The sequence below is a fragment of the Falco punctatus genome, assembly GCF_963210335.1.
Source record: "Falco punctatus genome assembly, chromosome: 10".
Classification (NCBI taxonomy): domain Eukaryota; kingdom Metazoa; phylum Chordata; class Aves; order Falconiformes; family Falconidae; genus Falco; species Falco punctatus.
The window spans coordinates 26,509,927-26,528,933 of NC_137590.1; the positions used below are offsets into that span (position 1 = coordinate 26,509,927).

The 19,007-nt window shown below is 38.2% G+C and overlaps 1 protein-coding gene across 5 annotated transcripts in view; it reads left to right on the forward strand.

The window, feature by feature from the left end:
• Positions 1-19,007, forward strand: part of HIPK3 (homeodomain interacting protein kinase 3) — a 113,678-nt gene that overhangs the window by 70,112 nt on the left and 24,559 nt on the right. For all 5 annotated transcript variants that reach the window (XM_080405843.1, XM_080405842.1, XM_080405844.1 and 2 more), the window contains exon 3: positions 18,541-18,664. In XM_080405843.1, the coding sequence (XP_080261969.1) occupies positions 18,541-18,664 (124 nt within the window). The remainder of the gene's footprint in view (positions 1-18,540; positions 18,665-19,007) is intronic.

Below are 19,007 nucleotides of genomic sequence, written 5' to 3' on the forward strand. Positions count from 1 at the left end.
ACCCTTCCCACGCCCCTTGCTGGCTCAAGGTGATGTGGCACAGTAGAATTTTTAGTGTGCAAAAGAGGTGGAAATGTGAAAAGAGTCGTTGAAAAGGGACTGTGTGCAATTAAGAATATTTTCTTTTGGAAGTAGAATTACCGTGTTTTTTTTCTTCTTCCGAAATCTGTTGTGTGTCAGTTATGCTGTTTAGAGCTTTGTTTTTCTTGCGTTTAATAGACTGTTACGTGTTACTAAAGAACTAGTAGCTGAAAGGGATTAATACCCATTTCCCTGAGTATTAGTCTGTGATGTGGTTGAACACAGTCCTTTTTTCTATTCTTTGTGAAACTTAATTTTTAATTTAAGCTAGATTTTAAAGAAAATAGTGTAATTTTTTGTACTTCTCATTTATGGTCAAACTAAATTTCCATTTTTTTTGGTTTTTGTTGTTAACCATAGTCTGGTGGCTTTTTTCCTTCCTTGAGCTCATCTGTGACTTGCCTAGAGACAAATGCAAAAGATTTGTCGTGCTTTGAAACCTGACTTGTGGAATTTGCAGAACTGACAAATGCGTGCGTAGGGGTAATGTTTTTGATAGATTTTCACAAAAATAGAAGTAACTTAGACACGTATTCCTGTGAAACAACAAATGTATTTCAAGTAGACCTAGATGTCAGTACGATATCCTTTTCTTTGTAAAGGGGGATTCTTCCTTTGCTTAACCTCATTATTTCTTCTATATCAAACATTACCCATTCAGTAAAAGGTGAGATGAGGCAAAGGGCTGCAAAATACACGAGTGAGCCTCTAATAACCTTCTGAAGAATAGAAAAACAGCTCTGAATGATCAAAGATCCAGTCGCTATCCAGTCTCTGATAGCGACTGATTGTGAAAGCTTAAGCAAAGACAAAGCAGCCAAAGTACATTTATATTGATGGTTCCTAGTATATTCTTCTAGCTGCTAGCAGTCTGAGCTTGTTCGCTTCCATAGGTTGGACCTTTTGTGTCTAGCACATCAGAGAGAAGGTTTTTTTGAAAGACATACCCTTCTCGCATGGCCAAATCCAGCCGTGGAGCTCCACAGTGGAGTTATGTTTTATGAAATGGATTTTGTATTTGTTGTGTAAAGAGGTCCTGACAAGGAGCTGCTCTGTGGTGCAACAGGCAATTTTGTTGCATGAGTGATCAATGCTTTGAAATGTGATCATGGGCTGCTGATGCTGCTGAGCCAGGCAAGAGCCCAGCAAAATAGGGTAAATTGTGTTGGAAAGATGGTCTCATGAAATTTTCCAAGCAGCTCTAATAAAGCAGGATAGTGCTTTTTGCTAGTAGAGAATAAGAGATTGGTAACTTGTTTTCTGACTCCTTTGACTGTAGCTAACAGATCAGCCTGTCCTGTCCCTAACAAAAATGTTTTCTTTGGATTGTCTGCCTTGTGTGCTTTAACTTTTTTGATTATGCCCCTTTGGCCCTTCACGAGGACATTTTGGGGTCCTTCATTAGGAAGATCTGTGCTCCATCTCCCACCCAGCATTATTAGCATCAGGGAACAAAAAGAGTGTTGCTGGGAGAGGAAGAAGGAAGTTAGACTTCAAAATTCCCCAGTTTGGAGCCAGTTGAGGGTTTGTTGTTGTTCCTGTTAGTAAACCTAACTTTAAAAACAATTCTACTTTGTGTGAAGCACCAGGGGAACAAACTGCAACTCCACTTTGCTTATTTCTGATCTTAAATGCTACAAATGGGAATGGAGAAGCAAAAACCCAAAACAAATAAAAAACCCAACCCAAAACAAAACAAAAGGCTATGCTTGTATTGACATGCCTTTTGGTGACTGCATGAAAATGGGGGATCAGGAGTTCCTCTTCCTTGCTGTACTTTTGCGTCACCATCCCACAGGAATGGAGGGGCCAGGGAGGGCTCAGCAAAGCTGGAGCAGCACAGGACAGGGCGTGTTTTCCAGTAGCATTACCCTGAATGCATGGTTGCGCAAGAAATGTTTATTTTAAGGTAGATTACTTCTGTTTTCTCCTAGCTAACTTCTCCATGTATTAATAAGTCTCCTACGTATCGTGTGTGTGCTGAGAAGCAGGTGGAGAAAGTGAGTATAGGTGAGTGTTACTTTTGATAGGAAAAACGTAAATGCTTTCATGAGAAACGTTTGCTGAGAATGCAGAGCTGGATTTGCTTTCCCTAGAAAACATCTGGGAGTTGAGTTCTAGGTGCTAGTTCTTACAGCATCAACATTGAATTGTCTTTAAACTAAAAAAAAAAATAATTGAAAAATTAGTTGTTAATTTATTGATTGGCTGCAAAATGTATTTAGCCTTCCAACCTGTGACTGATGTATGGTCTAATTTCATTAGAACAGGTAATCCTGTGTCATGCATCTCCTGAATGTTCTTTGCAGCAGTTTTTTTTTTTTTAGAACACTTTGGGAGCAAATTCATGATGAGCTTGTTGTAATAGTCGCACACAGGATAAAGAAAATAGCTTATAGGTTTGTTCTGGAAATGATGACTTGACAGTAGCCTCCGGCAGTGGAATTTAGCTATCAATAGTGTGTTAATCCAGTTAAGTAGAGAGCCTTTCATAGGGAAATATGAGTCATGTGTTCTAGCTAAATAATTACCTTTAAAGTAATCATGCAACTTGTAAACATTGCCTCGATATTTTTGTGATTTCTTTTTTTTGACACTGTTATGACACAGCAATAACTCCTTATTGAACTGGTAGCACATGCAGTGGCTTTGGGTGGTATTTATTTCAGAGCATTCTTGCGTAAAGCTGTGTCGATACATGTAAGCATCGACTTTATCAGCTAGTTTTTGCCTGTTCCTGTTTAATATTTAGAAAATAACAAACGTTACCACAATTGTAATGACACTTGCATTTCTGCACCGCTTTTTAAATCATAGCAAACTTGCACTGAGACACACTGATGATTTGGAGAAGTTTATGAAGCCAGTGCTCTGTTTTACGTGCCTGGTAAGTAGGTGTCTCCAGGGCTTAGCTTTCACCCTGAAGTTGCCCGGGACACAGTTCAGCGGCCATCCTCTTCCCTTACTGGCAGTATCGGCAGTAGTTCAACAGTTAAGCAACAATTCAAGTCCACTAGAAGGAAGAAGAGAGCCAGTTAAATGCGTGATCACTTACTTCAGTTAACTCCTATTGTAACTTCACTCTCTCAATTCATGGATTTTTAACATACATTTCTTTTCTTTTTCTGTGCTGAGCACTGAAGCAAAGAAATGCTGCGATTTCACTTGTCTCTCATTTCAGTGGGTAAACTGACACCAGTGGGGGATAAGAAATACACAACACAGTGAGGTATGTGCTTATTCTGTAAAACAAAGGCTATTTTTTTCAGTAGCTCTCTTGAAGTTGGTAGAGTTGGTCAAGATTGCCATGCCATGCTGTATTAAAAGGTGCTGCTACAGAGTCCTTAAGCCTCCCAGATGTAAGGCATTTGAGCGCTATCTTTTTGTCTCAAATGTTTGAGGCTAACTGTAGTTTTTTTCTTTTTTCTTTTTCCCTTAGTGAAACTAATCGACCAAAGTTGGAACGCCCCCTCCCTGCCATCTTGTCAGATAAAATCTGATGCTGCTTGTTAGGTTGATAGCTCACCATGCTGCTTTGGTGTTGGAAGGGTAATGGAAGCAAGTGAGTGGCGACTGGTCGTCTGCTACCGTTCCTGTGAACTGCATGTGAACTTAAACTGAAATCAGGGATATGCAGTTGACAGTGAGTCTATTTTTGTCATGGTTAAAATAATAAAAACTGTTTAGAAACAGGTATGACATCTTTGAAAAACCTTTATATCCCTAGTTTTATAAATCACTGTTTACTTAACATTTAACCACAGCAGGTCCGTAAATATGCTCCACTGTCACAGTTACAACTTGCAAAAATATGTGATCACTTCTTATTCTATGGAATTGGAACCACCTTTGGGAGAAAACTTAGTAACGGTAATGTACTCTGGCTGTGTGACGCTTAATAAGCCTTAAAGCGAACACTGTAATATTACATTGACTGTTCTTAAAGAACATAATATGGTAGCAGAAGGTAATGGTCTTTGTTTTAGAAGATGGCATCTTGCCTTTTATTTCAGAAGGCAATTCCTTGAGGTCTCATAAGTGTAGGTAAAGACCTCTTTCCTTGGTGCTTCAACAAAACAGCTTTTTGTCTTTTGGTGCTCACAGTACCATACCAAGACTGGGTAAGTCATTGACATACTTTTTGTAAACTATAGTGATTTTTATATTCAGATTAAAATTTCTTTCCAAAAAAATGCAGCTTTTTTGCATTTTTTGGATGTCCTTGCTGGGTTTTATATCTTTCTCAGTTAGTTAATTTTAGTTATTTAAGTTTTTTAAAAATCTGTCCTCTTGAATCATGGTACACAGTGATTTGCCTAAGGGCAATTGCAGCATCAGAGCCAGAAAATAATAATAATAAAAAAAGTTTATCCATGTCATCTAGTCTAGTTTTGAAATGACTAATGAAAATATTCTTATTTATTATGCTCTGGTGGACATTTTTCTTCTTAAGATTATGTTACTAGCCTGTAAGTCTCTTCTCTTTTGATTTTGATGTAGATCTGATGTTCTTGTTTTCCAACTATTTATTCTCAACAGGCTATTTCTGTATAAGGCTTCAAGTATTCCAGCATCTCGGCAATTGTTTCATAATGGATAATTTTGCCGCTCATGTCCCAGCAACATCATTAATATATTATGTTGTCTATAGAGCCCTTTCAAGGCTGGTTGACAGCAGTTCTGCCTGGGTAATTCTAAACAAATTTCTAGGTCTGTCTTGGCAGTGGGATTACTGCCAAGGATTTCCTTAAGTATATTGGTGATAGTTTATGATAATCGATTCATGGTTAATATAATTTCTAATACATGTAAAATCAATAAAAAGTTGAGTCTTTACTGCTGTCAAGATTTTACAAGGAAAACTTTTGGACAAAAACTGACTTACAGGAAATTCATGTTATAAAAAAATCCTCCTGAGCTGATGATAATGATCCTGTCTGATTTCACCTTTTTTTCTTTGGCTGATGCCAGTGACCAAAAAGAACTACAGGAACTTAATGAATATAGAAGAAAAATGCAAAGATTTCTTGCAGTGATAGAAGCGTGTGTGTGTGTAGGGACGGTTGAATTTGCAGGTAGCAGAGCTGGGACGTTGCTGAAGCAGAGCAGCAGTGAGCTGCTCTTGGGAGGCAGCTTTCTTCTTTCAAGAAGAGATGTATTCTTTTTCTTTTTCCTCACAGTTTTAACATTTACAGGTTGCACATATATTTTTAGATAGACTTCTTCCTATGAATGAAAAATACAATTTAAAAATCCCAGAAGCTTAAAGCACTTGACTCAAAAGCAAGGATTAAGTCTGTTTGTGAAGCCTAGTGTTGGCAGCCTTACTAAAGAGCAATGACATAATGCAGGGCTGGCCTTTAAAAGTTTGTCCTGTCAATTTGTGGTGTGACAACATAATCTAAAAATAGTTTCTGGGACTAAGAAAAGGTAAGACTTTGATTTGAGGACTTTTTTTTTTTTTTTTTTTTTCCTCTTGGAAAATTCATATATGCTGGAAACAAAACAAGTGTGAATTCTCCGCATCTCCAAGGAAATCACAAATAGCTTTTTAGAGGAAATTTGTTAGCGGAGCGTTAGCTTTCCTCTTTTCAAAGAGGAGGGGTTCCCAGTGAATACTCCCGTCTGGGTAGGCTCTCATAATACGTTAGCCTTTAGGGCAGTGTTCAGGGCTTGGCCAAAGGTTGTATCACATGCAAAACAGTCGGAATTCCCAGTGGTTTTATTTTTGCAGTTTTTGTTAGTTGTTGGCATTTTGAATAAATCTGTAGTCAGTATGATTTTGTTTTTTATTTTGGTGCAAGTCATTTGAAAGTTGAAAATAGAATATCTCCTTGACATATTATGGCACTTCAGATAATTATGGATTTTATGTGGTATGTATGTAATTTCTTGGTTTGGGACATATTTGAGAGTGCCTCATAATCTTTATTGGTATTATATTAATGCATTTTTTAATAGTTCAGATGAAAGGATGGTTGTGTTCTTTATTTTTGTTACATATATTTTTATTATTTTTAAAAGTTCAGGAAACATGTATTGCTCCTCACACTTTGCCAGCAATGTGCCTTGCAGACTCTTGTGAAACCCTGTGTACTGTTTTCTTTGTACACTGAGAAGAGCATCAGTGAAGATAGCCGCCGTTCCCTTTTTTCTCTTGAATTCAAAAATTACTGTGCAACCCCAGCTCAAGGCACTGAGCAGTTGGTGTGCTATAGCCCTGTCTGAGTAGTAGCACTTCTGTAAATGAGGGGAAAGTTCCTTCTCTGTCTCTTTGATCCTTGCTGCGTCTGTTAGTATTGTCAATACGTGTGCCTTTTCCTAATGTATCTGTCTGTATTGGGGACAGAATGAAGTTTTTAGCTGTAAATAATGAGCTGCTTGTGTCCTGGACTGGACTCAAGGGGTTTACTCAGATGAAAGGCTCCCGTTGTTAACCAATTATTATCTAGATCCCATTATTATCTTTTTTTCTTTAAACTGCCCTACCTGTTTTTAGCTTTATTTGCTCTGACAGCAAAATTACAAGATTCTGCTTGATTAAAAAGAATTTTCACTGTAATATGGTTACCCTGATTTCGTCCTCTTTAGTGTGGTGGTAGAGAGAGGGTCTGGGCTTTAGTGTTGGATCTAGGCAAGAAGTGCTTTATAAAGATGTCAATGTTTATGTAGTGAGAAGAATTGAAAAAAACCCACCACCCTACTCTATGTTTTAATGTTTGGGTAGTGTGTGCTACATTTTTGTACGTAATGTTACTTGAAAAATCCTTGCAAAGTAGAGCTTGCAGAAATGCTGGGGTTCTCTGCTGTAGTCGCGTTCCTGTTGCAGCGTGTTGTCGGGGTCTGATACAACATCAATCTGGATGTAATAGATACATAGTTAAGCAGGTTATTTTAGGATCTGAAACTCTACTAAGAATAGACAGGCTCTCCTTTCAACAGGAAAGGACAAATAAATTAAAATAGGATCCCAGGGAAGGAAAAACAGGGAAAAAAGCAGAGAGAGAAAGAACTAAGGAGAACAAAAAAGGGGGAAACCAGCAGACTGGTGGTGGTGGGGCTCAAGTCTGGGGTGAAACTTGTGGAGGGACGTATGGATTCTTTCAGCAGACCGCAGTGCAGTTGCAAGCAGGTGATGTGACATACTGGAAGGGTGAAGTCTTACAGTCTAGCCTGCCAAAATAGACTTGTGTAATTTTCCTCGCTAGCAATGCCTAGATTTATTTCAGTGGGGAGGCAAAAAATAACCTTTTATGTTTTCTAATGTAATCTCTTAGTTTTGTCAGAACATTGACAGATGATTTTTTTTCCATAGTGTCCCAAAGGTGAGGCTCTTCAGTATTCCCCTGTGATTGTGTTAGTGGAATCACGAAACTATGGGTAAGGATGTGACTTGTTAGGGTGGTGTCATATTTATACCAAGGATCTAATCATAGAAATTTGGATGGGAAAAAATCATCGGGTCAGCCAGTCAGTTCACTTGCCAGTGCATAATAAATTACTACAGCAGCATGCAAATTAAAGATTGTTGAACATCTGTGCTTACTGTATGTTGGGTGTATTTTTCTGCATTGTTGTATGGAAAGCAACATATCCCAATAAAACATTGTGCCAGACATATATCTGTTGGGTACGAATCTAGCTGTAAATTTAGAACCAAGAAGTGTTTAAAAATATTTTTATTTACCAAAAAGTCTCTACGAGTCTAACCTTGAGAAAGCAGATTAAATTTCGTGTGTGTTAACCCACCTGCCCCAGCTGCTGCTCTGTAGATTTTCTGTCATAACTTTCTTGTAATGTTTCTATTCTATTTCTTTTTTTCATTTGGCAGCTGACATAGCTATTAAGTGACTAGAAAATACTTTATATTGGGGAATATCCAAAGTGAAATGCATTCTGGTGTTCTGTTTTATTTAGTGAAAAGGACATGAATCTTCTATGCGGAGCTGTGGCATCAGTGCTTTTTGCTAGACACCACTTTTTTTTTTAATTGTATATACTTTGAATATTTGAATTTTAAGTTATCAAATGTCACTGTTAATTCTATTTAATTCTTTTAAAATGTTCATTTTGCCAAGCTGTTTGCTTGTTTATCTTTTAAAATAAAACAACTTTTAACAAGCCTACTGTCTCTATCCTGATGTCATGTTGTCAGGTTTCAGTTCTTGATTTGACAGTGTTTTTATAATGCAGCATCACTGCATAAATTATCTGTAACAAAAATACTGGTGTTTTTCTAAAATTACAATTATTATTTATTCTTTTTTTTCTGACAAATATTTCCTTTGAGGGCAGGATTGTCTCATGGGCAACAACCTTCAGGCTACCAGTCAGGATAATAGACAGTGAAAGCCTTATTCCAGTACTGTGTCGAACAGTATTAGGAAGGTAGATGAGATAAACATACTGGTTTGTATGAACACAGAATGATCTGGAGGTCTGAGAGGGATGAATGTCAAGACATTGCCCTGCCTATTCAGGAATATTTGTGTTGATTTATGGTGAGCTTTCTATAATTCAAATAATGTAATTTTAAGTCAGAATTTATCAGTCTGAGTTGCAAAAGATCATCAGAATATCCCTCTGCATCACCCAGATGGGTGCACATCAACAGTAAAAACAAAAAAAAAATCTTTTCACAATGGACGAGAATGTGAGCTGATTCTCTTACCTTCTCAGGTGTCTGTATGGCATCTTCATTTCCAGTGCAGCACGCCTACCTGATGAACTGTTGCACAACAACTGTACGCTAGAAAATTATTTCAGCTAGTTTTATGGTTTATTTAGCTCTTGGGGCTGAGCTGCAGACCTGCAGCAGGCAGGCGTGTCGTTGCCCTGTGTTGGGAGGGCAAACTCTTTGTCAAGCGTTGCTGCAGAATGAAAGGAATTTTCCTTTGTGTCTTCAGGGTAGACTTTCCTTTGGTCTTGGTTTTGGTTGTGTGATTTTTGGTTTTTTTGGTGGTGTTATTTTTTTTTTTTTTTGGTAGCTAGTTAATATAAAGTAAAATACTATGGTTTGCGCGATTCTTGATGTAACAGCCATATCCTTGCGGTCTGATATTTTACCTCAACTATGCCAAAGTGAGAATCCATGTAAATATAAATAAATGACATCCTCATGCTAATCGGCCGTATAAGAAACTGGTGCCTCTTTCCATTGCCTTGGGCCTAGTGGGAGACCCTTGGTAGGGTGTTTAGGGTGGGATCAGGCTGCTTGTGTCTTTAGAACCGCCGTGACTTCACACCCTCAGTCCAGATGTAGGAGTGTTGTTATCAGGGGTGAAAGCACAAGAAGCCTTCACACAAAACTGACTTACAAGATCTTGCTATTCTTGACGAGGATACTACAAGCAAATACTGCCAACGCTTATTACTCTCTTTTAGAAACTCCTTAGCTGTTCTTTAGCTGGTGTGTTTGGGCACTGCAAGTCCGTGCAGACCCTTACAGAGTTAGACGTTGATATTCCCACAAAATCAACAGTAACAAAGTAAAAGGTGGGGGGAATTAAGATTTGGCATCTCTGATTTGTGAGGCCTCGAAATCTCCCGCGCTGTGGTGATCTCATTTTTCTCTTACGCTTGTTCAGAGCTGGCAATCGTTGCTAGTGCTTGATCTGTTCCTTGGGAGAGGCCAGTGTGTGGTTGCCACCTGCCCCACTGCGTGCTCTTCCACAGCTACCTGTGCTTGCCCTAACCTCTATCTCTGTTCCAAGCAAGATAACTTCAAGCTAGGTTTTCTTCGAAAAGAATCTGGACAATTCACCAGATAGGCTTGAGTTTTCCTTTTGGTACAAGATTTTTGGATGTTTTCATCTTCTGGATGTTGCTTCTTTTCTCTTGCCATCCCTCTTGCTGTCCTGCCCCAATGAGAAGAAAAAAAAAAAAGAGAGGGGAAAAACCCCAAACCCAAAGGTGGCTGTAGCAGCATATAGGGAGGCATGTCAGGAACACGCTATACGATAGAGGCAGTTTCATTAAAAGAGCTGCACAGGCTGTTACTGCGGCTGAGGGAGTTGCTGTGGCTGCTTGCAGAACTGCAGAAGAAAGGGGCTCTGGGTCTTTGTACTGAGAGATGTGCAAAGCAAGAACTTGGATCTGCGTGTGTGTATATAGATATAAATACCTATATACACACACAGATGTGCCTGTAACAGCCTATACTCCCCAGTGCTCTGGGCAGAACTGGGGAGCCTGCGCGCACCAGTGCGTGCTGTGTAGGAAGGCAGGAGATGAGCAGTCTCCTGTTGGAGAAGGGGGCTGCTTGCCGGGGTGACTGGTGTGCCACCCCCATGTGGTACCCTGCTGCTGTCGGTGGATTATATTATAAAAGATAATATTTATATTTATAATATAACCCCCTGCGGCAGGGTGGACGGGGGCAACGCCTGTGCAACCATCTCTTGCAGCCTTCGACTCTTTCAAGGATAAAGCGCTGCAAGCGTATGAGCGAGAGTACACAAAGGATGTTGTCAAAATTCAGTTGTTGGTAAGTAACCTTATTAGATGCTTTGAATATCGATAATTTGCTATCCAAAATGTAAATAAAATGTGTTAAATTGCAGACTGGAATATTTACCAGTAAAGCATCTGAACAATTTCTCTGTACATGATTTTCCATATTATATTGCTACAGCAATATCTACTTTGCTTGGTTTTCATGTAATTCAAAACTCCTTAGGATGTCAAGAACATAAATAAATCACTTGGTAAGTTGCAGTCTTTCTGAGGAAAAACAAAATCATGAAAAGACAAACATCTTCTGGTTTTCATAAAATCAACATCTCATTTCGCTACAGTGAATTAAGTGGAAAAAAGCCTATTGAAATCACTTATTCTCAGCTGAAAGAGAAATTCAAAAGGAATAACTAAGTATTATTTTTAGTATTTCTGGTAAGTGGTAAGAGAAGGTGTATTAGGTTAAAATTTGCGATGGCTTCTCCAAAACAAAATTATTTTCCAGCATGAGGAGGTAGTGCAAGGTGCTTGTAATTTTGTGTTATGTGATGGAATTATCTAGGATTTATTTATTTGTCTGGTTTAATTTCTTCCTGTCCTTTGCTCTCCCTCTTCAGTTGTGAGCCCTGTGTTCTAATGAACTTGTTTTGCAGTGACTGCTTTTTTTGTGGAAGTGGTTACATGTTTGGGCCACTCTCTATATAAGGTTTTTAAATCCTCTCTCCTTCTCAAGGTCAGGTCAGGGTTCAAAGTTAAGCTGTCAGCTGTGTGTCAGTCGGGTAGGTTATACATAACGGGGGAAGGCTGTGATGTGAAGTAGGGCTTTTCTAGCTGTTGGAATTTGCACAGTTCTGTGAAAAAGTTTTAATATGCTAAAATGATGTTTTTTCTACCAGGAAATGAGAGTTCCTTTTGCAGAGCACGGTGGACACGGCCATAGCAATGCCGTGGCCTTAGAGGTTTACAGGAGATACGGTGACTCATTTCCTCCTGTCTTCACTATCACCTGCCACATGATGGTCTGGTAGCACACCAGACTCCTTCAAAGGAGGGCTGCAGTTGTGAATGAGGGGATAACTTCTCATATCATCTTGAAACATGTTTGTTCTCCCTGTGATTTGTGATATGTGGTGACATAGCCCTAAATTGCAAAGCAGGGCTTTTCATTCTTTTCTGGCCACCTCAAAGACACGGATGCCCTATCCAGTTTAACTAATGTTTCCAGAGTCCTTTTCCAAGCACTTTATTTACATTTTTGCCTTGAGTTTAAATCCTCTTACCTTCTTAGAGTTAAAAATAACAAAACGCCAAAAATCAGAATTTATGCTGGTTATGTACTTATTGCTTAATTGTTATGTACTAATGCCTAATTACAGCAGAGTTAAAAGAACACTGGAAAACTACAAGAAAAGTGAGGACTGTGAATGTAAATCTGTAATGCAGTTTTGCATTATAGATTTACAGCAACAATCCTTTCAAAGGACAGGGAGGGAAGCTCGTTGGCTGGCATAGTGTGTACCGTACTTGTGTTTCCAAGGCCAAATGTGCCTTAACACATGACACTACCAATCTGTATTCGAACATGTCGATGGGCTTAAAAGCAAGAGACAATTCAACTCTGCAAATGTTCTGAAAAAAAAGTAAATCGCTCGAGATCTCACCTTTAACATGACTTTTTTTTTTTTTAAGACTCCTATGAATTTTGTTGATGTTCTTATTCTAATAAAATGGCATTGCAAATAAAAATTATTCTGATCATGAAGAAGATTGTGGAGGCTTTTTTTTTTTTTTTTTTTTTTTTTTTGTCCAGTTTGGATCAAGGAATTTGCTTGAATAGCTCTTACCTTTGTGGAACAGTAGTGATTTTAGTATGTAGGAAAGGAGATACAGATAAGTTATCAGATTGGTGACCTGTGTATTCTGGTATTTTCCCACTGGAGAAGATTTACCATAGCAGAAAGTTGCATTTCAGTGTCTTCTGATGCAAGTTTCTTCCAGCTCTATGCAATTGACGGTTGTGTTTTATTGTACATTGATATGAACCTTACTGTTTAATCTGGAGCCATTGTGGGTGTTTTTTCTTGATCCACTCTTAAATACTCTTAATTACTTTTTTTTTTTATCTCAACAGTGGCCCATAATTCAAAGGCTAATCGTACTGTGGCTTCAAAACCCCCCACTTTTATATTTACATCTGAGATTAAAGGGGGATGGGTGGGGGTGGATTCCTTGGTCTTCTATAGTGAGGCAGGGCATTAGAAAAACCTGGCTGCGTTTCTTCCCTTATTTTATATATAATTTGCATAATGTTACTGATCATTCGTTCTTTCCTAAAGCTTTATAGTTCTAACCAGGGTTTCTTCTTGTACCCAAGTCTCTTCAAGTCTTTAATTTATATTGTCCTTCTCTGCGTCTTTTCTATTTGATGTATCCTTTTTCAGATGGGGGTGACCAAAACTGAACACAGAATTCAAAAGTGAGCACACACTATTCAAGGTGAGGGAATATCACTAGTTTTATATAAGGCATAATAATTTTTGATATATTTGTCCTTTAAAAATAAATACTGATATTTTTTCTCCCAATTATAAGAAATTTTTCTTGAGTAAGCTTTAAAGTTGTCTGGGTTTTTTTCGTTGGAAAGTTGATAATTTATAACATTAATTCTTATGGGTAATGAATGAATGAATAATGTACATTAATTTTTGCTATGGCTTACTATACTCCATGTACGCTCTACTGCCTGTCATTGTGTTGATCTAATTGCATATCTGAAATTCCTTCTGAAGTCCATCACAAATGCACTAGAGAGCCAATTGTTCTTTATATCCTTAGTCATCTGCAGATTTTGTCACTACGTGGTTCATTCCCATTGCATCCTTCAGATCATTGAAGTGTACTTGCCTGTGTTCTGTGTTGCCACCTTGGTTTGGATCCCTCTATACTAGAGTTTCTCCTGTGTTCTTGCAGATCTCTTAAAGAAAGGTCTGCATTCCTCCACACTCATGATAAAGAATGGTAGTTGAAGGTAGTGAATTGTATGTGAGCATACTCATTAAAATGCCCATTACCATCTCTCATTAACTTATTCACTGCATCTGATCCCTCTCTTAGACCTCATTTCTTCAGAAGAATAATTACACATTTCATAACCCATATCTAGTTATTTCTTTCATAAAGTACATGCTTGCATTATTCTAGTAGTGGTAGTGTGTGTGTGGGGAAATGTTATTCTAATCTGTCTTTTGACTAACTCTTGCAAATTGGTTTTGTTTACATGAGTTCTCTTGATCCATAGGATGACTTTGACCAGGTCATTAATAAAACAAGATAAACATTCTATGCTTTCGATGACGTCTTTGCATTAGTATTTGTTATAACAATGACAGTGTGTTGTATCCAGAGCAGATAATTATTAGGCATTGTTGCAATGAGCATAGTAATGTTTGGCTTCTATGAGAAGAGTGTAGGTTTTGTTGCATGCTCATATTAGAAACTTTGTCTTCATTTACGTTCCAACTATATGAATATAGAGAAGGCAAAATTTATGGAGAGCCAGTATTAAAATTCTTATTCAGTATGTTTGAAACTGCGAAGTTAAAATGGCTCAATAAGGCTTATGTGCCTGTTCGGAAAGTATTTTACTGCAAAACCCGTAATTGATGAGGTAAGGCCGCCAAGGCTATACCAGCATTCCCAGTGTCAAGCATCTTTGGATAGGCAGTAGCGCCTGGGGAGAGGAAGTAGCTCAGTGTTCCTCACACAGCACTGTTACCTTCAGCTTCTAGCGTGGAAGTTGGTACAGGTGCTAGCTGAAGGTTTTGGTCTAGGAAAGAAATCACATAGGTGTGTTGAAAGAAGTGGGAGATGTGAGGGGAGGAAGACTCTTCCTATACTCTTCACTCATCTGGAGAGTGGCAACCTGGTGGTCAATAAATAAAACAACGGCATGTGATAGACAATAGGTACGTTGACCCTCTCATACTGCCAGGAGAGAAACAGAAATAAAAATTGCTCAGCCTTTAGTCTTGTTTCCTTGATACGTGAGGGCATATGTGTGCTGTGTGTATATCCTGTGACCTTCAGTGGGAGAAATTATTACTTACTGGAGAAATTATTTGTGTGTTAAACAGAACTTTTCATATAATTAGAGTTCTGGAAAGCTGCTGGTTTTATTGGTTGATGCTGTTCTTCAGTTACGTACATTAACTGTTGGGGTTTAGCTTTTTTATTTAACTTATGTTCTAAATTGAATTTCTAACCAAAGACTTCTAGGTAAGGAGCATTTGAAATGGCTTGACTTCTTATGGGTTTTGTCGTGGCTTATTTTTACAATATGGTTAATTCTTGCTCTTTGTTCCCCCCAGTGTAAAGGTTGGAAGAATTTTTCTGTTACTGAGCTGAATCTTTGATTATTGTTTAGTTTTGCTTGGGTGTTGTTTTTTTTTTTTGGTTTGGTGGTTGGGTTTTTGTTTGTTGTGGTTTTTTTTTTTTGTTTTTTTTTTTTTAATCCTCTGTCAAGGCATTATATGACTTTTCCACAAATTTTGTTGCTTCGTTCTAAGCTGGCTAACCTGCTGGAGCTAAATTGTTTTATGAAATATTCTGGTTTTTAAGCAAGTTAACGGAACAAATTGCGTGGTTTCTTTCTTCCTAAGCTTACAAAACCCCATAGAATAATATGTATGTTCATGATCTGTGATGTAATAAATAGAAATGTGACTATCCAAACAAGCAGCTGAAGCAAATACTCATTTGCATCTTTCATCTTTTAAGATATTTCCAATTTAAAATGCTACTTCAAGTGTTGAGCTGTGCTCTTACCAAGCGAGAAAGGAGGATTTCAGGTGTGTTAGTCTAGGAATTGTTGCCCAATCAAGTGAATCCTATATATGGCATTTTAAATGAAGTTTGCTGTTAATGTTTTTAATTAATATTTAATTAATATTGATAGGAATCTTGCTTATAATTTCGTATAAGTACATTTAATTAAGACTTGGTATTCCTAAGAAGTTTTGAATATTCTGGGGTTCTCCTTTCTGATGTCTTGGTATGGGATAACAGATGCTATTTACTAAGTTGGGGACTATGGTAGCTTCTGGTGTACTGAACATCTTGTAATCTGCAGTAGATACCAAGTGTTAGTGTGTGTGTGTATGTGTGGTGGTTTGAGAGGGAAGTACTAAGTAACACTTTTTTTTTTTTTTTTTGAGTAATCTGATGTTGAAGTGACTGGGACATCTGGAGTTTCTACCACTTGATGTCTGTTAGGAAAGGGAATGCCTTCCTTTCAGGCTGCATTTAAAAATATTTCTTGTATGAAAAAAGAGCTATTGGTTATCTTAAAAGAATAAAAATTGACAAATGACTCCATCCTCTTTAACCCTTTCCTCCTCCATTGTCCAAATAGATTTTAATTGGAAGTTTACAAGAAGAGAGAGGAAAAGGTGCTTTTGAGACATAAACGAGCTGTTTTCTTTTATCAGAAATGTTTGAGCTGGTTAAGACCAATGTAAACATAATCAAAGCCAGTACAATTTCTCCTGTAAGTTTTCTGTGGGAGAGTTGCTCCATTTTTAAGAACCTGCGTGAGGCCATGGTAGGAGATGTTGAACCTGAAAACCAGCAAACTTGGCGTTTCTGTGGAGCAGCCGTTCATCTTCCTTACTTCAAGCTAGCCTGAACATGGGTTTTGTTTACCTCACTGTAGCGTGCTGTGGGTAGCCCTGCTGGGGAGCACATTTATTTCCTCTTCTTTTCTGCACGGTAGGTCAGGTGCTGGGAAGTGGGGAGCACTGGTCTTGCCTCTCCTTAAATATGTCCCTTTACCTTAGAATTGGTATTGCTTTTATTGTTAACTGCTTGGTACCCTTGAAAAACCAAGACTGCTGCCTTTTGAAATGCAGTAAATATTCTCTTCTTTTGGTCATCTTATCTTTCTTTTATTTGCAATCGTGTCCTTCGGAAGAGGCGAGCAACAGACTGACCGACTGCAGCTATTTTTATACGGAGCTCATACTAACTGTTGAGTAAATGTAAGAGGTTTTAAAGAGCTTATTTTAGCAGAAGCATTTGTTAAAGCCCCTATATCCATAGGCTGTGTGTATGTTCATTAACTATTCAGGGCTGTAAGGTAATACAACAAAAGGAAGTGTATTTTAACAGAGATCTGTAACAACCATACGCAGGCTGGCACCCAGCCAGCGGCTGAAGGCAGACGGTTCTTACTGCTATTTCGAGTCTTGTGGCATCTAGCGATATTAAATTTATGGCTGGGATAACGAAACTAGCTAATACTTACTGCAGTGTCATGATCCCACATGACAAAAATACTTAGGTTTGATACCCAGAAGTTTATTGTAACCAAATCTTTGAAGGCAGTGGAAAACTGAGCCTCTCCAGTTTCACTGCCGGTGGGGCAAGATTTATCCTTCATATAATCGCATCCGAAATGGTTTGTGACAAGGATGGGAAGAACTGAAGTGCTGGCATGAATGGAAAGTACATAAATATTTAAGAGAATATCCTGTAGACTTTCTTATCTGTGGAAAGTCTCAGATTTTCCCTGTAGCAGAAGCCAGAGTGGCTTCCCTGGTCAGGGATGGGGCAGAGCGTTAGGAGTCCTTCCCTGGAGGAGAACGTGCATCCTTGGAGCTTGGAGTATCCACATACAGCTTCTGCCAGCTGCTCCTTGTGGAAAGGGATGGAGATGCTTCAGCTCTCGGTCTGCCTAATAGCTACAAAATAGCTTCTCTGTCCCAACGTAGCATGGAAGTAGGAATTTGCGCCCAAATCCAGTACGTGTCAGCCAAGTAAAGAATGTTTTGATAAAGGTGTACGTCAGAGGAGAAGGGAAATGAGATGCGTAGGAATTTACTATGGTCAGAGACTGTTTTGTATGTGGAAGGTCAATATGACAGATGCAGCATGTGCTGAAGTGTAAGATTTTTAAGCTTTTACACAGGTGAGAGAGAGTGAGCGTGTTACCTGGTCAGTTGAATGCTGCTGCTCTGCCCAGCTGCAACAGGAATTACCTGCTTAGTTTTAACCACCTTCCTACGGTTCTGTGACACGTTAAGCTAACAATAGACCATCTGTTTTAAAAGTAAATAACTTTATAGTGTAGTGCTTTAAATAATATATTTCCGGGCGTCTTTCTATATTAGCATGCAGATATATTTTAATTCTTTTTCATTTTGTTAATAGTTTGAATGAACTGGGAGGGGAGGTTTAAAAAGAACAAACACAATTAAAATGGCTATCTGTGAAATACTTGGGGTTTGCTCCGTGCAAACAGCAATGCTAAAGCCCCTTTAGCAGCTGTGTCAATACCAATTTTTCTGGTTCTTGAGTACAGAAATAAACTCAAATGCTATCGGTTAAATAATTCACATTGTAGGTGAAAAGTAAGACCTGGTCTCTTTAGCAAATGCAATGTTTTCATTTATGCGATTTAAAAACTTATCACATTGAACTGGTTTGAGTGTATTAAGAGATTTGCAGTTATGCTATTTAAAGTATCAATTTAATTAATTTAAGTGTACTGTCCAGTTTGGCAGTGTGCAAGCGGATTTTCAGGTAAAACTTTTTGTTTGTTTTTGAGATAAATGACTGTTGTATTCAGAATGTAGTTACAGTCATGTGACATTGAGTGGGTGAATCGTTTGGGACGTACTGGAGGAAAGTCAAAAGTGTTGAACCAGTGACGTTCTGTTTTTCAGGCATATCAATTATTTTCATGACCATAGCAAACTGATACTTGTAGGAAGAAAACATCTCGGAGCTGCAAATTTTTACTGTGGATTATCTAGATAAAGAAAAATGCAATTTCTTATGCTCTGATTGTATAGAAATAATTAACCTGTGTTTTCAAATAACAGATATTTTTTTTTTGGTTCTGTTTCGGGTTTGGTTTTTTATTTATTTTTTGTCATGTTGGTTTGTTGAATTACCTTTTTTTCCCCCAAGGAAAAAAAAATTCAGTAACCCATGTTTAATTTGCAGAGCACCAGAGATCATACTGGGATTGCCGTTTTGTGAAGCCATAGACATGTGGTCGTTAGGGTGTGTGATTGCAGAGCTGTTTCTTGGATGGCCACTGTACCCAGGAGCACTGGAATATGACCAGGTAGTAGAATCAATTTCACAAGCATATACACGCTTTCTGCAACTGTAAGAATTTCAGATCATTAAATCCAGGATTTCAAATGTTAATCATATCCCCAATTAAGCAGTAGTTCTTCAAGTCTGTTCAATGCTTTTAATTTTTGTCTTAGTGATTGTCCTGGAAACACAAATCCTGTTTCTAGACCAAACTGTACATTGTACTGCTTTCCTGAATTAAATTTCAATTTGTCCTCCCCACGTCTACCTTGCAAAATAAGTGTTAGCATTGAAACTGCTTTTTATGATGAAACCCAAAGTTTGTGGCCACCATCATTACATTATAATCTCTCTTTCTCTTGCCATGA